The 15,387-nt window shown below is 54.2% G+C and overlaps 2 protein-coding genes and 2 pseudogenes across 4 annotated transcripts, besides 2 other annotated features; 2 read left to right on the forward strand and 2 right to left on the reverse strand.

Moving 5' to 3' along the window:
- Nucleotides 1-3,685: 3,685 nt before the first annotated feature.
- Nucleotides 3,686-5,160, reverse strand: NCS57_00873200 (annotated as a pseudogene). Its single transcript has 4 exons — nucleotides 4,942-5,160; nucleotides 4,514-4,880; nucleotides 4,256-4,464; nucleotides 3,686-4,201 (listed from the first exon to the last, which is right to left on the reverse strand).
- Nucleotides 3,686-5,160: a sequence feature.
- Nucleotides 5,161-7,645: 2,485 nt separating this feature from the next.
- NCS57_00873300 lies at nucleotides 7,646-9,544 on the forward strand (annotated as a pseudogene). The gene is made up of 3 exons: nucleotides 7,646-7,688; nucleotides 7,751-8,356; nucleotides 8,409-9,544.
- Nucleotides 7,646-9,544: a sequence feature.
- Nucleotides 9,545-10,033: 489 nt separating this feature from the next.
- Nucleotides 10,034-10,972, forward strand: NCS57_00873400 (uncharacterized protein; the record flags this gene model as incomplete). Its single annotated transcript, XM_053058539.1, has 1 exon — nucleotides 10,034-10,972. One exon carries the CDS (start codon nucleotides 10,034-10,036, stop codon nucleotides 10,970-10,972), a length of 939 nt encoding a protein of 312 aa, XP_052912370.1.
- Nucleotides 10,973-12,324: 1,352 nt separating this feature from the next.
- NCS57_00873500 (uncharacterized protein) lies at nucleotides 12,325-13,965 on the reverse strand (the record flags this gene model as incomplete). Its single annotated transcript, XM_053058540.1, has 3 exons — nucleotides 12,325-13,370; nucleotides 13,433-13,594; nucleotides 13,692-13,965. The coding sequence occupies 3 exons, from the start codon at nucleotides 13,963-13,965 to the stop codon at nucleotides 12,325-12,327; spliced, it is 1,482 nt and encodes a 493-aa protein (XP_052912371.1).
- Between the last annotated feature and the right edge of the window lie 1,422 nt (nucleotides 13,966-15,387).

Raw genomic sequence — 15,387 nt, forward strand, 5'->3', positions numbered from 1 at the left:
GGTGCAGTGCGAGATGCCCCGTCCGTCCCGCCAACGTCACGAACGTGCGCGTGAAGCTACGCCACACTCGGCCCGTGAATGGGGCTGTGCATCGTGCCTGTCCTGGGCGGCTCGCCATTCGTTGCTATTCCCGTCCTTGATCCCTGTCGCTCGCTGTGGCTAGGACGCGCCTCAGAATGCGAGGTCGGCTTTGAATTGTCCGAAGGGGAAAGCCTCTAAGTGATCGTCCAGCTCTTGCGACGAGCCAGCCAGAGACTGACGCGGACCTTCCAGACGGACTCTGTTAAGAGAAACGAGTCCGTCCGTGGCAAACGAGTAACGCGCGTCAAGATTATCGTGAGCCTCACTATCCGCGTCAGCCAGCTGAGCTCAGCTGAGGCATTTCAATGCAACGTCCATGGCTTGTACACGACCCTTGTGCGAAGAACATCTTTCTTTTCTCTATTCATTTTCCTTCTAGAGAAATCAACATGCAGAATCGACACCAGGCTCGCACTCTATCCATGCTGTCTTATGATGCAGAACCCCCAATGCTGGAAAGAAACACGTCTCTGAACGTGTTGAGACTTTGCCGACCCAGAAAAACACCCGCCCCGTCCCAAGAACGCCATTTATCCAATGCAAAACCCGAACCCATGTATCATACCTTCTCATGCCATCTCTAACAGAGCGGGTTCGAAATACCCCCTCATGTCTCTTTTCCCGTCATCGCTACGTTCCGAGGCGTACGCTGATTCCCTCTCTTGGCGTCGGTTCATCCATTTCCTCGACTCTCCCATGGACACTTGACTTGGCCGCAGAAAACGTGGCGGTCGCCAAGTCTTCCGTGTCTGGCGCAGCTTCATTCGATCGTCTCCAAGTTTCAAAGGCAAGGTCCCTCGTTCCCCATGCCTTGCGCCAAGTCGTTGTTGTTTGTGTGTAAATCGAAGATCGTCCTCCGTTCACGGAGCGCCAGTCAGGCGGGGATTCATGGGCACATTCAACCTCCCGTCCACCTCATCACCTCGTATCGCGGCATACCGCTATCTCGTCCCTTGTCGTTGTCTTCGTATCTGGGGTATCAATGTACAATGGATGTTTCGTTTCCAGACGGCTCTTCATCCAAGAGCATAAGCGTGTGGGCTAAGCAACCGCAAGCCGGCATGCTAGGCAGGCGGCACGCGACTTGCCGCATTCTCTTCCTCGTCAGAGGGGGGCGGGCCCTGACGTCGTCTTCGTCTTCGTTGTCGGTCCTGTGGCCTTGGCCTACAGCATGGGTACCAGCAGCATACGAAGCAAGCGACAATGAGGCCGATAGCTAGACCGATAAGAAAGCCGCGCATAATCTTCTCGCCATTTGATCCCCCCTTGGCGATGCCCATGAACTTATCACGGAACAAGTCGTTTGCGAATGAATCCGTAGGAACGAGACTGCCCGTTGTCCCCGCCGTTGAGGAAGAGTCCTCCTCAGGTGATGAGGAGTGCTCGCCTCGGGAAAGGAGCAGTAACATCGGTGAAGCGGGCATGGCGCCGAATAACGTAGAGCGGCAAGCAATGCTAGCCACCGACCGAGCTCAAAAAGGGAGCAGACGACTCGGGTTGGCGAGTAAGGTTAATAATTCTTTGTTTCTTAGCTGATCGTAAGAACCCAAAGAAAGGTAGGTTGCGAGAATCGCGGGGAACAATTGAGCGGGAGGCGTTCGGATGGTCCGGCCGATCCGAGGATGACCGGAGCGGCGACGGACTTTGAGATGGTGGTCTGGGGATCGGCAATAGGCGCAAACGAGAGTCCGCGTTACTCGGGTTTGGCCTTATTCGGAAGCTCGAGAGGAAGGTAGATAGCGAAATGCCAAATAACGTAACAACACCAAAAAATGCGACGATGAAGCAGTCTCAGGCAGTACCAGCCACTCTCAATGTCGACACCGAAACACCACCGACACTCCGGCGCAACACGGCTGTCAGCACGGCACAGGAACAAGGCGAGCGCAGATGAAGCAGCGGCAACAAACTTCTCGACACGTAGACGTTGGCGACGACCTCATCCCGCAAGACAGGATATGCAAGATGAAGAGTGACACCTAATATGTCAATAAAGGAAGTTGTAAGAGAAAAAAGGAAAAATCCGAGAGGTTGAAAAGTGGACAGACTACGATGGGGGTTGGGATTTTGTTGGCAAGGAAGAAAATGGATGGAGGATCAAACCTCCCGCTAAAACGCTCAAGCAATCCAAGCAAGCAAGCATTGGATTCAGAGAGGCCCCTCACTGTTCCCATCCTCCTTCCCCAAAGAACCACCCAGTGAAGGGGAATCCTTGACCATGGGCAGGGAACAGCCATCCGGGGCCTGTGTTCCGTCTCGTCTCTTCCACTCTGCTTCTCCCTCTGTCTCTGTTCCCCCTCTCCCTTGAGCCTGACTCTCTCTCCCTCCACGTTATGCTAACTCGTTTTGCCCCCCTCTTCTGTGTTGCTCCACGCCACGCCCGCCCGATCAGCGCGGATGCCAAGACGAATCCCCAAGTTGCCAAGACCACGACATGCGCTTCGCCGTGTCACCGCCGGGGGGTTGATGCAAATGCGTTGGCGTGAGCGAGCTGCAAAGAAGGAAGGAATCCTGTGGCTGAGGTTGAATTGTAGATGAACAGCTGTCGAGGGCGTTAAAGCTGCCATTCAGAATCACCGCTTCACCTCCAGACGCTCGAATTCGAAAATGGCGTCTTCGTTTTTCCCTTGACTAACTTGAATCCCCGCCCCCGGTCTTCCGACCCTCTACCACGTCACTGTGGCCTGCAAATTGCGGGCTTTTGGGGGTCTCGATGGTTGGTCGTCAGCGTCGTGGCGGTGCCTCCCCCGCAGCCGGAGACCGCGGGGTGGCTGATAGAGTTGCGACGGCGTCAGGGGAGAAGCGCGGGCGACAAGTCTCCGTCGGCTAAATGACTCGGCTTCGGCCATTCAAGCAGAGTCGTCTGACGAAGACATTGTTTTTGACTGGTGATGGGAACCCGGAACTGGGAATGGGGATTCACCTCAGATGTGCCCATGAAACCAATCCAGATACATTCCGCGCATCATTTGGTTGTCTACGACACGGACCCCGGTTAAATGCAGTTTGAAGCAACATGATAAGCTTAATTGAGCGCTTGTATCATCCAGGCTTTATTTCCAGCGGATTCGCAAGCTTATTTGCCCGACATTCATTGAGGCATCAGATTGAAGAGTGCCTCAAAACTCGAAGCAGCCACAAAGGACGTATTCCACTCCAAAGCGGCTGCAAACCGCAAGCAAGTTAAGTCTCAAGATCCAATATCGGGACAATGCGTCACATAATCTATTCAAGAGACATACAAAGACATTGGGTCCGCGCAGTTTAGCACGGCCAAATGCATGCGAAGTTGCGTTTAGATTAACCATAAGGCTTGATGTTCATTTATTCAAGTTGCAACACTCATTAACCATCAATTCCCAGCATTGAAGCATAGGTAGGTAGAGATTTATCTTTGCCCATTGGGCAGGCTAGTGCCGCCTACCTATGCAATAAGGCTACGTGCAGGAGAGCCGCAACAGGACAAACAGAAGGAGGTGTTCCCATTACGCTTTCCGATCAAGGGAGAATCTAACAATCCCTTGTGCCAATACACACGTGACACTGGTCATCTCTTTTACAAATGAACTTGTTTCTTTTGACTTGTTTGCTTCTAAATCTAATTTCATACGCGACTGTCAAACGTTGATCCTTTCCAGCTATTGCCGTGCTCTATTTCGGTCTTGCCTTTTACGCCAGGCTGTCCGTATAATGCTCGCGCAAGGTCTGTCTCTCCGCCTTGTCTACTTTGGCTGTTTTCTCGCACCTCTTCGATCACTCGAACTTCTGTGTCTTTTCGGATACCATCGCCAGGAAGATACTCGTCGCTGCTGGCACCTTCTGTGATGATGGGATACTGGGAGAATGCATCACCCTTCTTCCGCAACGTACCCGTCCCCGTCGTATTATCGGTATTTATATCGTCCAATCGAATCGAGCCCGGTAGAGGATTCGTCGGCCGCTTCGAAGATCCGTACTTGCCGGAGAAACCCTTGGATAGCTGCGACATGTATGATCCAAGAATGGGCGACAGCTGACGTCTAATGAATGGGAAAATCATGGGCAGGTTCGTTGTCACGACTGCCACGAACGTTTCTCGCACAGCCCAGGAACCAGCCTGCTGAGCGCCCGTCAATGGGTTCTGGGTTGCCAGTTAGCGACATTCAAGAAGCTCGGTGGACAAGGCAAGTCATACCGTCACGATCAAAACACAGCGCAGAATGCCAGCTGCAGTAACAAAGATGCCACCAGAAAAGAGCGTGATCAGTCCAATCTTTTTGGGCATTGGAAGCCGTGCTGACCAAAGCATCGGCACTGGAATCGACAACAGGTATAAGTCGGTTGCCGCATTGAGCACAACTGTCACGAAGATATCGATGTTGGAAATCGCTGGCTGGCAGTAATCTAATAACGGTCAGTGGACTGGGTTCTCTAGAGTAAAGACGGCACGTACTCCCAGGATCGGGGTAAATCTGCCAGTTCTTGTGGAACGGCTGACATCCAAGCAGAATGGACAACAGGACTGTGACCCAAGTCACAAAGATGAGCCCGAAGCCGATAAAGATCCTCGGCCGATAGTTGTCCAGACCCTCAGTGAGTCGCAGATAGAAACTGCACATGGCCGCTTTGAGGACCCAGAGCAGGAATGTGTAGGTTGACCATCCTGCAATCTGTGTCTTGGACCCATTGACTCGCAGCCTATACTCCTCGCTACCCGGGTCAAGCGCTTTTCTTTGTTCATCCGTCATGCCATTGTTGGCTAACCCATGCCAGAAAGCCCCGACGGAATATGCGAGTGCCGTTTCTATCGAATATGCGATCTAGATGCCGACCATGTTAGACAACAATGAGACATTGGGAAGCAAGGCAGGGGTCCCGTACCGCGGCTACGACCATGAGATAGTCATCTGCCTCGAGTCTCCGAAGTCCCACAGCAGAGACCCGAGCATACGTCCGAAGGATGATGAAGCCCAAGCCAATACCCAACAGGGTGAACGCCTCAGTCGTGAAGCTATCCATCTTCGAGGAACCGATGGCAGAGTCACACCCAGAGCGGAACGAGAAGGAACGGAGCAGCTTGTCAACATGGGGGAAGGAAGAGGCTGCTTAAAGAAGAGAAATGCTTGGCAATATCCGGGTTCGTGGATAAGCCGCTGCAAGTTCGCCAGCCGAAACTCCACAAGTAAGAGGAACTCAACTTAGCGTCGGTGCCATATCCTTGGATATTTCACGCCAAAACACTCCGATGTTACTCCTTGACAGCCATGACTGGTTTGGGAAGAGTTCATGGAAGGGATGGAACGGCCATCTGCCCGGTTCGGCAGATGTCCCTGCTCTGAGATAAGTGAGTTGTGGAGTGTGCCGGCCATCCGTTTCAGGACCACGAGCTGATCAATTCATCCCTAATTCTAGCTCCTTTTCTAGCCCATCTAGGGCGAAAGCGAAACCTTCACAGAGATGTCGCCAAGGGCCTGGAGCTATGAGGAGGACGTGGCCGGCCAGGATAGCCCTGACTGACTAGCGTTTCCCCATGTGTTTGGGGGACTGATACTAGCTCTCACCTCTCACCAGTGGTCTCTCAGTTGAATGACTGACCTCGACGCGGAAACATCCTCCGCCCTCGGTCATTTGTGTCTCACCGGAGCCTATCCTCAATTTTCACTCTCTTTCCATGATCTGAGCCGCACCATGTTGCCGATCCGCTAACGCCCCGGGCCGTTACGCCCCTTTTTGAACAAAGTTTTTCATAGCCATTGACGAACCAAGTGACTGATCACAGATCAACATGAAGATCAGTGTCCACCATCCAGGAGTACAGCAGGGGTTCCTGAGAAGGGTGCGGAATCAGAGCGCACTCTTCCATGCAGAGCATGTGCCTGACTAGGGTTCTAGATAACAGCCTAACAACCACTGGCTTGCTTCTCGCAGAAGGCTAACGTCAGGAGTCAAAACCCCGACTGGATGAAAACCCGAGGGGCTTCAGCCAGCATGGATGGTGGCGATGAATCAAGACTTGTCATCACTAACAAGGACATCGAGTCCTCTTGGTATTCCTCATTCGTCTCGTTAGTGCTCGATTTGTTAGGATTAGGGCCCGGCTATCTCCCTTCGAGGTCGCATTTGATTGTCGAGGCTGGAGCCAGGGTCACCGGTTCCTGGCTAGGTGTTTCCTCGACAGGTGAGGAGGCATGGAGCCTCGGGCTACGAAGACTACCGAAAACACAGGCCTCAGCATGGTAAGCGCTGGTCTCATGTGGGGATGGAAGGGCCGCCCTGATAGCCGTCCGTTCCAGCGTCACATGGGGCCTGGAGGTGGCTGCATACTGCAAGCTGCAGGTGAGGTCTAGAAGTGGCTGAAGCGCCGCCCAAGCAGCATTCCAACCCGCCTTTGGGTCCTCCTATCACGGGAGAAAGGAGAGTGTGAGGAGTTGACCTATTAGATGCTGGCTGACCGTGGCTAGACCTTGACATTATCACATTTCTGGCTCCCCTTTTACGACTGACGATTACGCAGCCGACGTTGAACCGTTTCCAGGCCTAAAACAAGGGATGGTCTAAGAAGAGACGGCGTCTGGCAACGCCCTTACCAATGGCTTCTAGCGCGAGAAGTGGTCCCGACGCGTTACTCATGCTCAACTTCAGTTGATGCTGGAGATGAGTTGAACTCGAGTCCACGTCATGTCCAAGACTTGACATGGCTCAGGGTCCAGGATCAAGGTGCTGCCAGAAGCGAGAGTGGCTTTTGTCAACAAGAGCAAACAAGCTTTGGCGCTGCATATACTGATACATTGCAAGGATGAGATTGTGTCAGTTGCGTCCTTTTTAGAGACATGCCCTGCCAAGGTCTCTCCTATATGTCTGCGATTCCTTGCCATTGGCGACAGACCAAGCATCAGGATCGTCACGCAATGCAACACAAACAACGCCGTCTGCGGGGCCTCGCCAAAACACCACAGACAATATTGCTCTATCCTACCCTTGCAGGACCCGTCAGTGCCGTCGCGGGATTCCTACCCGTGGGTGGGGTCGCGATATTCTCATCATTTCCAAGTCCCAAGCGGCGCCTCTCGTCTGGATTCTAAACTGAAGAGGATTCAGTCCCACATCTAGATGTTTGATAAGAACCCAACCGACCGCGACGTGCACTCAAATAGGTCTCGCATCATCCCTCAGCCTCAGCGCGTTAGCCAGGGGCCGGCGCGCTAACGGTAGTGTCAACGGCGAGTTGAGGGCTCCGTCTTAAGGGACGCTACTGGGGACGGTAGCTCGGGTTCCGTCCGCCGGAGTGTTTGGAACCCCTGTCTCATCCGGGCTATCGTTCCTGGCTGGAGAAACATACTTGGCACTATATCGCGCTGGCACTCTGGGGTGTCGCAGTCTGTCGTCGTATCGGAGGACGGATGCATGGTACTGGAAGCCTACGCATTCAGGGCAGGGCATGCATAACACTGCTATGGGAGGAGCTAACAGTTGGGGGTCTCTCTTTCCCCCTCTCTTTTTAAAGATTGATCTGGTCCTTGCTCTTAGGCTGATGTGACCCTGAGTTCTTTTCTTACCTCTTCGAAGGAATCGGCCTTGACCCGAGCGATCAGCAATGGAGACTCTTGATTTTGTTGTGATAGGTGCCGGTAAGCACAACAACTACTCAACCTCAAGTCAGTCTATGAACCGTCAGCTAATTCATCTCCAGGCTGGGCCGGTTTGGCCTCGGCAAAGACTCGCCATCAACTGCATCCTGATGAATCGCTAGCGGTCCTCGACTCAAATGCCACAATTGGTGGCACTTGGTCGAAGCAGCGTCTCTATCCCGGTCTCAAGAGCAACAACATGCTTGGAACCTACGAGTATCCTGACTTTCCCATGGACTCGGAAACGTTTGGGGTTCTGCCAGGCCAGCACATCCCCGGCAACGTGATCCATGAGTATCTCACCAAGTATGCCCAGAACTTTGACATCTTTGACAAGATCCGGTTTGAGCACAAGGTCGAGTCTGCTGAGCATCAGGAAGACGGTGGCTGGATCTTGACGGTACGGGATATCAAGGCTGGTCGAGACGTTCAGTTGTTTGCCAAGAAGCTGGTTGTCGCCTCGGGTCTCACCTCACAGGCTTTTCTGCCACATTTTGAAGGCGAAGAGAAGTTTGGCGCTCCCATCTTCCACGGCAAGGACTTTGTCAATCACGCGGATACACTCCAGACTGCCAAGTCTGTGACGGTGTTTGGTGGTACAAAGACGGCATGGGATCTCGTGTATCAGTATGCCACCAAGGGGGTTGATGTGAACTGGGTCATCCGCGGTAAGTATTGGCAACACCAAGTTGATCACGGTGCAACAACTAACAGGTTTAGAATCTGGTCATGGCCCCGTCTGGATGGCTCCTCCATATGTGACGCCTCTCAAGAAGTGGCTCGAGAAGCTTGCTCACACTCGCATGCTGACGTGGTTCAGCCCATGCAGCTGGGGCGCTGCAGACGGCTATACCAAGACTCGCAACTTCTACCACGGCAGCTATGTCGGACGCGGCATCGTCAACAAGTTCTGGGACATCCTGGCGGGCGATGTCATGACGCTAAACCAGTACGACGCACACCCGGAGACGGCCAAGCTCAAGCCCTGGAGCCAAGCCATGTTTGTGGCGTCGAGCTTGTCCATCCTCAACTACGAAACTCCCTTCTTCGACCTGGTCAAGGACGGCAAGGTCAAGGTGCATATTGCAGACATCACCAGCCTATCAGAGCGGGCAGTGCATCTGTCGGACGGTACGGAGCTGCAGTCAGATGTCCTGTGCTGCTCGACAGGTTGGAAGCACGTTCCGCCTATCAAGTTCCTCCCTGAGGGCATATCAGAGGAGCTTGGCATCCCTCACACCCCCTCTCCCGAGTCATTCCCTCCCAAGTCGCTCGTGGACCAGATTGACAAGGAGATTATGGAGCAGTTCCCCCGTCTCAAGGACCAGCCTGTGCAAAACGCCAAGTACGAACCGCTACTAAAGAACAAGGGCGTCTCTAGCAATGATGCTATTACCCCTGAGACGTCTCTGACACCGTACACGCTCTACCACTTCATTGCGCCCCCGTCATCCCGCTTCCTCGCCACACGAGATGTCGCCTTTACCGGTATCTTGATGAACTTTACCGTGTCCATGATTGCGCACGCGCAGTCCCTCTGGATCAACGCCTACTTTGACGACAAGATTCCCTCACTGCCTCGTGAGCCGACACCTGACGCTCTCACCAAGTTCCAGCACGAGGCAGTGCTACACAGCCGATTCTGCAAGTGGCGATATCCGGCTGGTTACGGACACAAGTTCCCAGACTTTGTGTTTGACGCAGTGCCGTACCTGGACCTGTTGCTGGGCGATATGGAACTCCCCATCTACCGCAAGAATGGCATGGCGGCAGAGGCAACAGATCCGTATGGTCCAGAGGACTATCGGACATTGGTGGATGAGTGGAAGGAGAAGCAGGCTAAGACAGAGGCTTGAGCTGAGGTGAAGATGTAATATCCGAGTAGCTATCGGAATGTTGTACGAGATACCTAGGGACCGACGAATATGTCTAACCCTTTTCTATTATTCAAATGTATTCACTGCAATCGTTAACGGGGTTTCGAATATCCAACCATTGCTCGTGATGATCTCTACAGTGGCCTATCAACCTATTGGGATGCATGGTTCTTTTACGGTGTAGGAATACCACACGCCATGATGCCTACCAACCCATGTATAACAGATATTTAAATATCAACACAAACGATGATCTAGCATGGTCAAATTCCCACATCCTCTGCAAATCCCATATTCTGCCTGACACCTTTTAGGCAGCCGCCAGGCCTTGAACTCCAGGGTGGACCCCTAGCGTTGTTACTTGCAGGGTTAGCCAGACTCATATAAGTCGTCTGACTCTCAACGCCAATATCCTTTCTCACCTCAAATCACATTCTCATTTACCGTCTAAACTCTTTACTCTTCACCATGACTCAAGACGTTGAAATGACAACGGGTTCCACACGCCAGACACGGAGTTCAACCCGTCGTCAGCAACTTACACCACCAACCACCACCACAAACTCGGAACATGTACCAGATACTTCCTCTAACAAGCCGCCCATTGAGCGGCTCTCTTCGGTTCTCACACACTCTACCCGTGTTCTACGCAACCAGCGTGATCCTGTCATGGTCAAGCGCACCTGGCTCTCATCGCACACCGTGCCTCTCCCTCAGGGGACAGCGACTTACACCCTTAACCCCGTGGACGCAACCTTTATCTTTGCTCAAGAACAAGCCGGGACTGCCGTCTGTGTATCACCGGATGGTGTTCTCCTGACATGTTCACACTGCGTCGCCGAGTCCGCCTCAGAACTGACTCAAAACCCCAACCACATGCTCCTCTCCTCCAAAGGCGCCATAGTATCAGCTCGAGTAATGGCCTGGGATCCAACACGAGACCTCGCCCTTCTCATGATTACAGAAGCCGAGCTTCCCCACAGGCCCTTCCCATACGTTCATCTCGCTGCGGCCCCTCCAAAGGTACACACCCGGCTCATCTGCGTGGGCCACCCAGGCTCCGAGGATCTCGAGGCGGAGCGTCGCGGCGTGCCGACAGAGTACGACACACTTGTCCTCAGCGAGGGCAAGTTCCACGGTCTAGCGGCGGGCCAGGATCCGCAGAATAATAGTGACATGGGCGCTCTGAAGCACTCGTGCTGGACGTACTGGGGCCACAGCGGTGCGGGACTGTTTGACCGAAAGACGGGGGCGTTGGTAGGACTTCACTCAAGTTGGGATGAAGACACTGGCATGAGGAGGGGGGTTCCTTTTGAAGCTGTCTCGGCCTTCCTTGAGGAGTTTGATGGGAGGGGAGGTCAAGGGATGGGTGAAGGGTGGAAGTGGTTTGTGAGGGAGGAGAGTTGAGAGAATAGGTGCACAACAGCGTGTGTATTTGGTTGCAGAGTTGACATAGTTGGAGTGAATTAGCATGTACGATTAGACAGACATGAACGAATAGACGATGAAGGACATGAACACCTGTATCAACCTCGTCATCAGATAATGGCTCTGTATCTACGTAGACATGAGTCTGTCTGCCTCCAGTTCAACAACACTAACAGCAACAACAGCAGCATCCAACTTGTGAACCGCCAACTCCAAATAGTCAACATGCCTGCCTGCCTATGCCATCCTCCATGCACCCTTTCCATCCACAATCCATGCCATCAAATGCCAGGGCTCTCCCGTATCTGCTTTCTGCAATGCTCGTCCAAACATACATACAATTCCCTAAAAAATTCCAACACTTTTTCCCCTTCTCCTCTCTCGATTAACAGCTCCCTCCTCCCTGTTGGTGATGAATTAAGTTACATATCCCCCCTATGATAAAAGAGGCGCCGACGTGCGTTGGCCGCCATTTGTTGTTGCTGCAGAACGACCGTCAAAAAACCCCTGCCGACTTTTCAAACGCCGTAACCCGCAATGTCCCGATGATGAGCTGGTGAATACAGTACATGCTGTAGGTAGATGGACGGGACGGGACTTGTTCTGGTGCTTCCCTCACCCCGTCCTTCTCCACTGAGTAACGGGGACATACTCTCTGAGAAACCCTTCGAGATCCCTTGAACCATCCAGGTAGAGAGACCTTGTGGGGAAGCCATCAAGCCCCGGTGCTCGTATACGACCTTCTACCCCTGTCGTCGAGTCCCGCCAGAAACTCAGTCCTGTTGGGACCTGAATCTCTCTCGCCAACTTCTTCCATGTCAACCCTGCTCTTCAAACAAAACCTCCTCTTTTAATCGCCGAACCATGTCCAAGATGCACTTCAGCTCATGCCAAATCAGGTTGGCCAAAACGCCTTCTATCGCCCTGCCCCATAAATAGTCTGTCGTTTGTGTTTCAGGTTCGGCAACTCAGCTCAGCTCAGCCAAGCCCAGATGGATGCTGACCCCACTGAAACAAACATCGTCAAACCCGACGTCATGCACAACGACGGCTCTAGCTGGGCCAGTCCGCCGAGCCTTGCTTGGCCGGCCTGTCCCACTCCCAGCCCAGCCAAACATAGACGCATGCCCCAGCACCAGGCCAGGCGCAGACAGCCTTGTCGTTGTAGCTTGGCTCGTGTCGCCCCTGCAGCGCTGGCGTGCAGCGTGCCCGTCTGCAACAGACCTCAGAGAGAGACTTGGTTTCGGTAGCCGCCTGCCCCGCCTGACACCACCATCCTCGACGTCGCAGAAGTCCTCAGAGCATGACCCAACAGTTTGCAGGTCGGCAGCTTAGATAATGCCCCCTGGGGGGTCGTACCCTGTTGCTGCCCCTCTTGAAGCGTTGCCCAAGCCTGCACTTCCTGGTTCTCCATCCACCGGCGCCGTTGTCGTCTTCCGTAGCATAAACATGGGTTTCTTGCCTTCCTTGTCCAGCTGTTTGAATAGGATCAAGGGTTTCTCCTCCAGCCCAAGGCAGCGTTCCTGATCTCCATAGACAATGTATAGAGCATACTGGTCCCAAGGAGCATTGATCTGATATTTCTTGAGCGCTGCCGGAAGAACTTTGTAACACGGATCTTCCATGCTAACGCGGAACGACTTGAATATCTCGACCGAGGCGTTGCTTTGGCTGGGCGTGTCGGGTACCGGGGTTTCTCGTCGTCGGGGAGCTCCTTGAGGAGCCTTATCGCGGGAAGTATACACAGCATTGGCATGGCCGTCATCGTTAAAGGTGGTTCGTGTCGAGGGTGTCGGGGCATCTCCTCGGTAGGATCGAGACCCAAGAGTAGTGCCGGACATGTGGTTCTGGGGAGACGTCGGAGATGGCATGTTGGGTGAGGGATACGAAGGGGACGATGCGCTCTGACCTCCTCCGTTCATAGCTGCAAGGTGTGAAGACGACAGGACGGCCCGCTCCGCGGCGTTTGCAGGATCCAATGTCGTCTCGGCTATTGACCTCTCGTGCGTGGCCTGGGTGGGCGACGAGTTCTTGGGCGTTGCCCCGATCATGATCTTGCGGGTCGAGTATTGTCGCTTGACGGCACTTCCCGGTTGACTCGGGCCTGGGGGTGGTGTCGGCGCCGGGGGTGAGAGGGTCGCCTCATAGCCGTAGGCCGCTTGGTTGTTGCCGCTCAGGTTGGGAAGTGGTTGCTGGGCATCCTTGACCAGGCGCAAGGCGGGGAGCATGTCCTCCCGCAGCCGCCTAAAGTCCTCGGTGATTCGTCGCAGGTCCTGCTCGAGGAGGATCATGCGTTCATCGCGCAGCCGAAACTGTTCGACTAGGTGTTTGATGTCCTTGAGCGTCGCAGTTGCATATTGCGCTTCGGCGTCGGCAGCTACAGGGATTCCCGGTCAGGATCACGTCAGTCCACTCGAGAGGGGGGAGGAGGTAACGTACACAGGGGTAGGTAGTGGTCGCTCTCAATGGGCACATCTTGAGCCTTTTTCACGTCGTAGACGCTCTTGAGGATGGTCAGGCGATGACCTACACTAGCAATGCCCATGCTCTTGAGGTCATCATGCTGAAGCGCAACAAGGGCCTCGCCAACAATCTCGTTTTCTACACACAAAGTGTCAGCTGCTGTTGTGTCCTTTTCAATGTCTACAAGGCCTCGAGCCGAATAAGTGGCATTGGCCATGCTTCGTGGGGAACGCACCTATAAAGCGATCGGCATACTGCTGGAGACCAATTGTACCGATGAAATCGGCACACTCATCCACGGTCCACTCGGTGATGATGGTCTCTGGGAGGCGGTCGGCACTGCTGCGGTGGCCGTAGGTGGTGGGAGTGTGCTCAGCCGACGTAGAGAGCTCCGAATCTATAGGCGAGGCCTCGGAGTTGGTGATGGGGGAGTGGTCGCCCATGCTTCGCTCGTACTCGTCGTCGGCGTCGGACTCGGCGTAAGCTGTGCCACCGTCGAAGCTCATCATCTTGACGACCAAGGGGGAGCAGGCGGCAGTATCAGAGGTGGAGGCTTAGGTCGGGCGGCGATGGTGGTGGTGATGCCGCAAACGGCAGACAGGACCGCTGGGTCGGGCACCGTCGGATCGATAGGCAGTAGGGGAGGCTGGTGAGCGTCGGCCGGCGGGTTGTCTGTAATCTCGCGAGCCTCTCATCCAGGCCGTGACCGTGACCGAGGGCAGGACAGAACAGAGGAGAGAAAATCCGGGGCAGGACCAGAAGGAGGGGAAGATGTCGGTCGTGGGCAGCGGGCGCGGCTCGAGGACGATTGGACGTGAGAGAAGCAAATCGAACGGCGACAACGGCGAATGGGCTGAGGAAACCTAGGGACGCCGGCGACTAAAAAAGGCGTCAAGGCGGTAAAGTCGAGTCGAGTCGAGCCAGCCCCAACAGAAGGAAACGGACCCAGGCCAGCAAGAGAAAATAAAAAGAAGACGACACCCGGTAAGGAGAAGGACAAGGAGGAGAAGAGTGCAGTGCAGCCGCTGGTGATGATGCGGGTGTTGTCCAAGGTCGTGGTCTTGGTCTTGGTCTTGGTCGTCGGGAAGCGCTTGGGGTGGGAGAGAAGAGGAGGTCCTACCCAAGTTGGGAAAGCCTCGATGGCTGGCCAATGGGGGCGAGGCACCTCTGGCAGGTACACTGTACATGTGGACAAGGCACTCCGGAGGACCATCCCCGCTGTCTGGACAAGTACACCGTTACCTGGGTCGTGGCTTAGCTGTCGCCCGGTGGAGATGGCGGCCGGCCTTGGGGGGGACCCAGCGGGGACTGAGGGCGACTGATCCTCCACTGAGAGCCCGCGTCGACTCCACTGACAGCAACCCCCCTGCGCCGCCATCCACTGGATATGGGCCCCCGGCCGCCGCGCTGCAGCCCGTCTGCAGCACCTGCTGTACCTATAGCTGCCCGGGCAGCTGTGGATAATACGACATCTCACCATCCATCACCAGCCCAACCAGTTGACTTGGACCCTTGGACGGGATGCCACAGCATGGTGATGGGCCTGGGGTTGTCGAAGAGTATGTATTTTTGGCGAGCTGCGGCTCTAGTTCGACTGCACGTCGCTCAAGACTCCGCGGTTACCAACCATCCACCTCCATCACACAAAAGTTGACAGCATCAATGACATGATCTTATTCACCGAGATCTACATACCAGGGGCACACTCTATATGTCGAGGCCTCATATGAGAGCAATCTCTTCACCGAGAGCCATGGCGTTATCTGCCTGAGTAAGCCGAATCTTACTACACGAGAAGAGAGTGCCATCCAGTGGATGAACCGAAATATCAACTCATCTCAAGCCTACATATTAACAGGAAAGATATAGTGTATCAAAGAGTCCTTCCTCATCCGGTCCATGCAAACTATATATCTCTTCGGCGTTAATTA

This window comes from Fusarium keratoplasticum, chromosome 6 (genome assembly GCF_025433545.1).
Source record: "Fusarium keratoplasticum isolate Fu6.1 chromosome 6, whole genome shotgun sequence".
NCBI classification, from domain to species: Eukaryota; Fungi; Ascomycota; class Sordariomycetes; order Hypocreales; family Nectriaceae; genus Fusarium; species Fusarium keratoplasticum.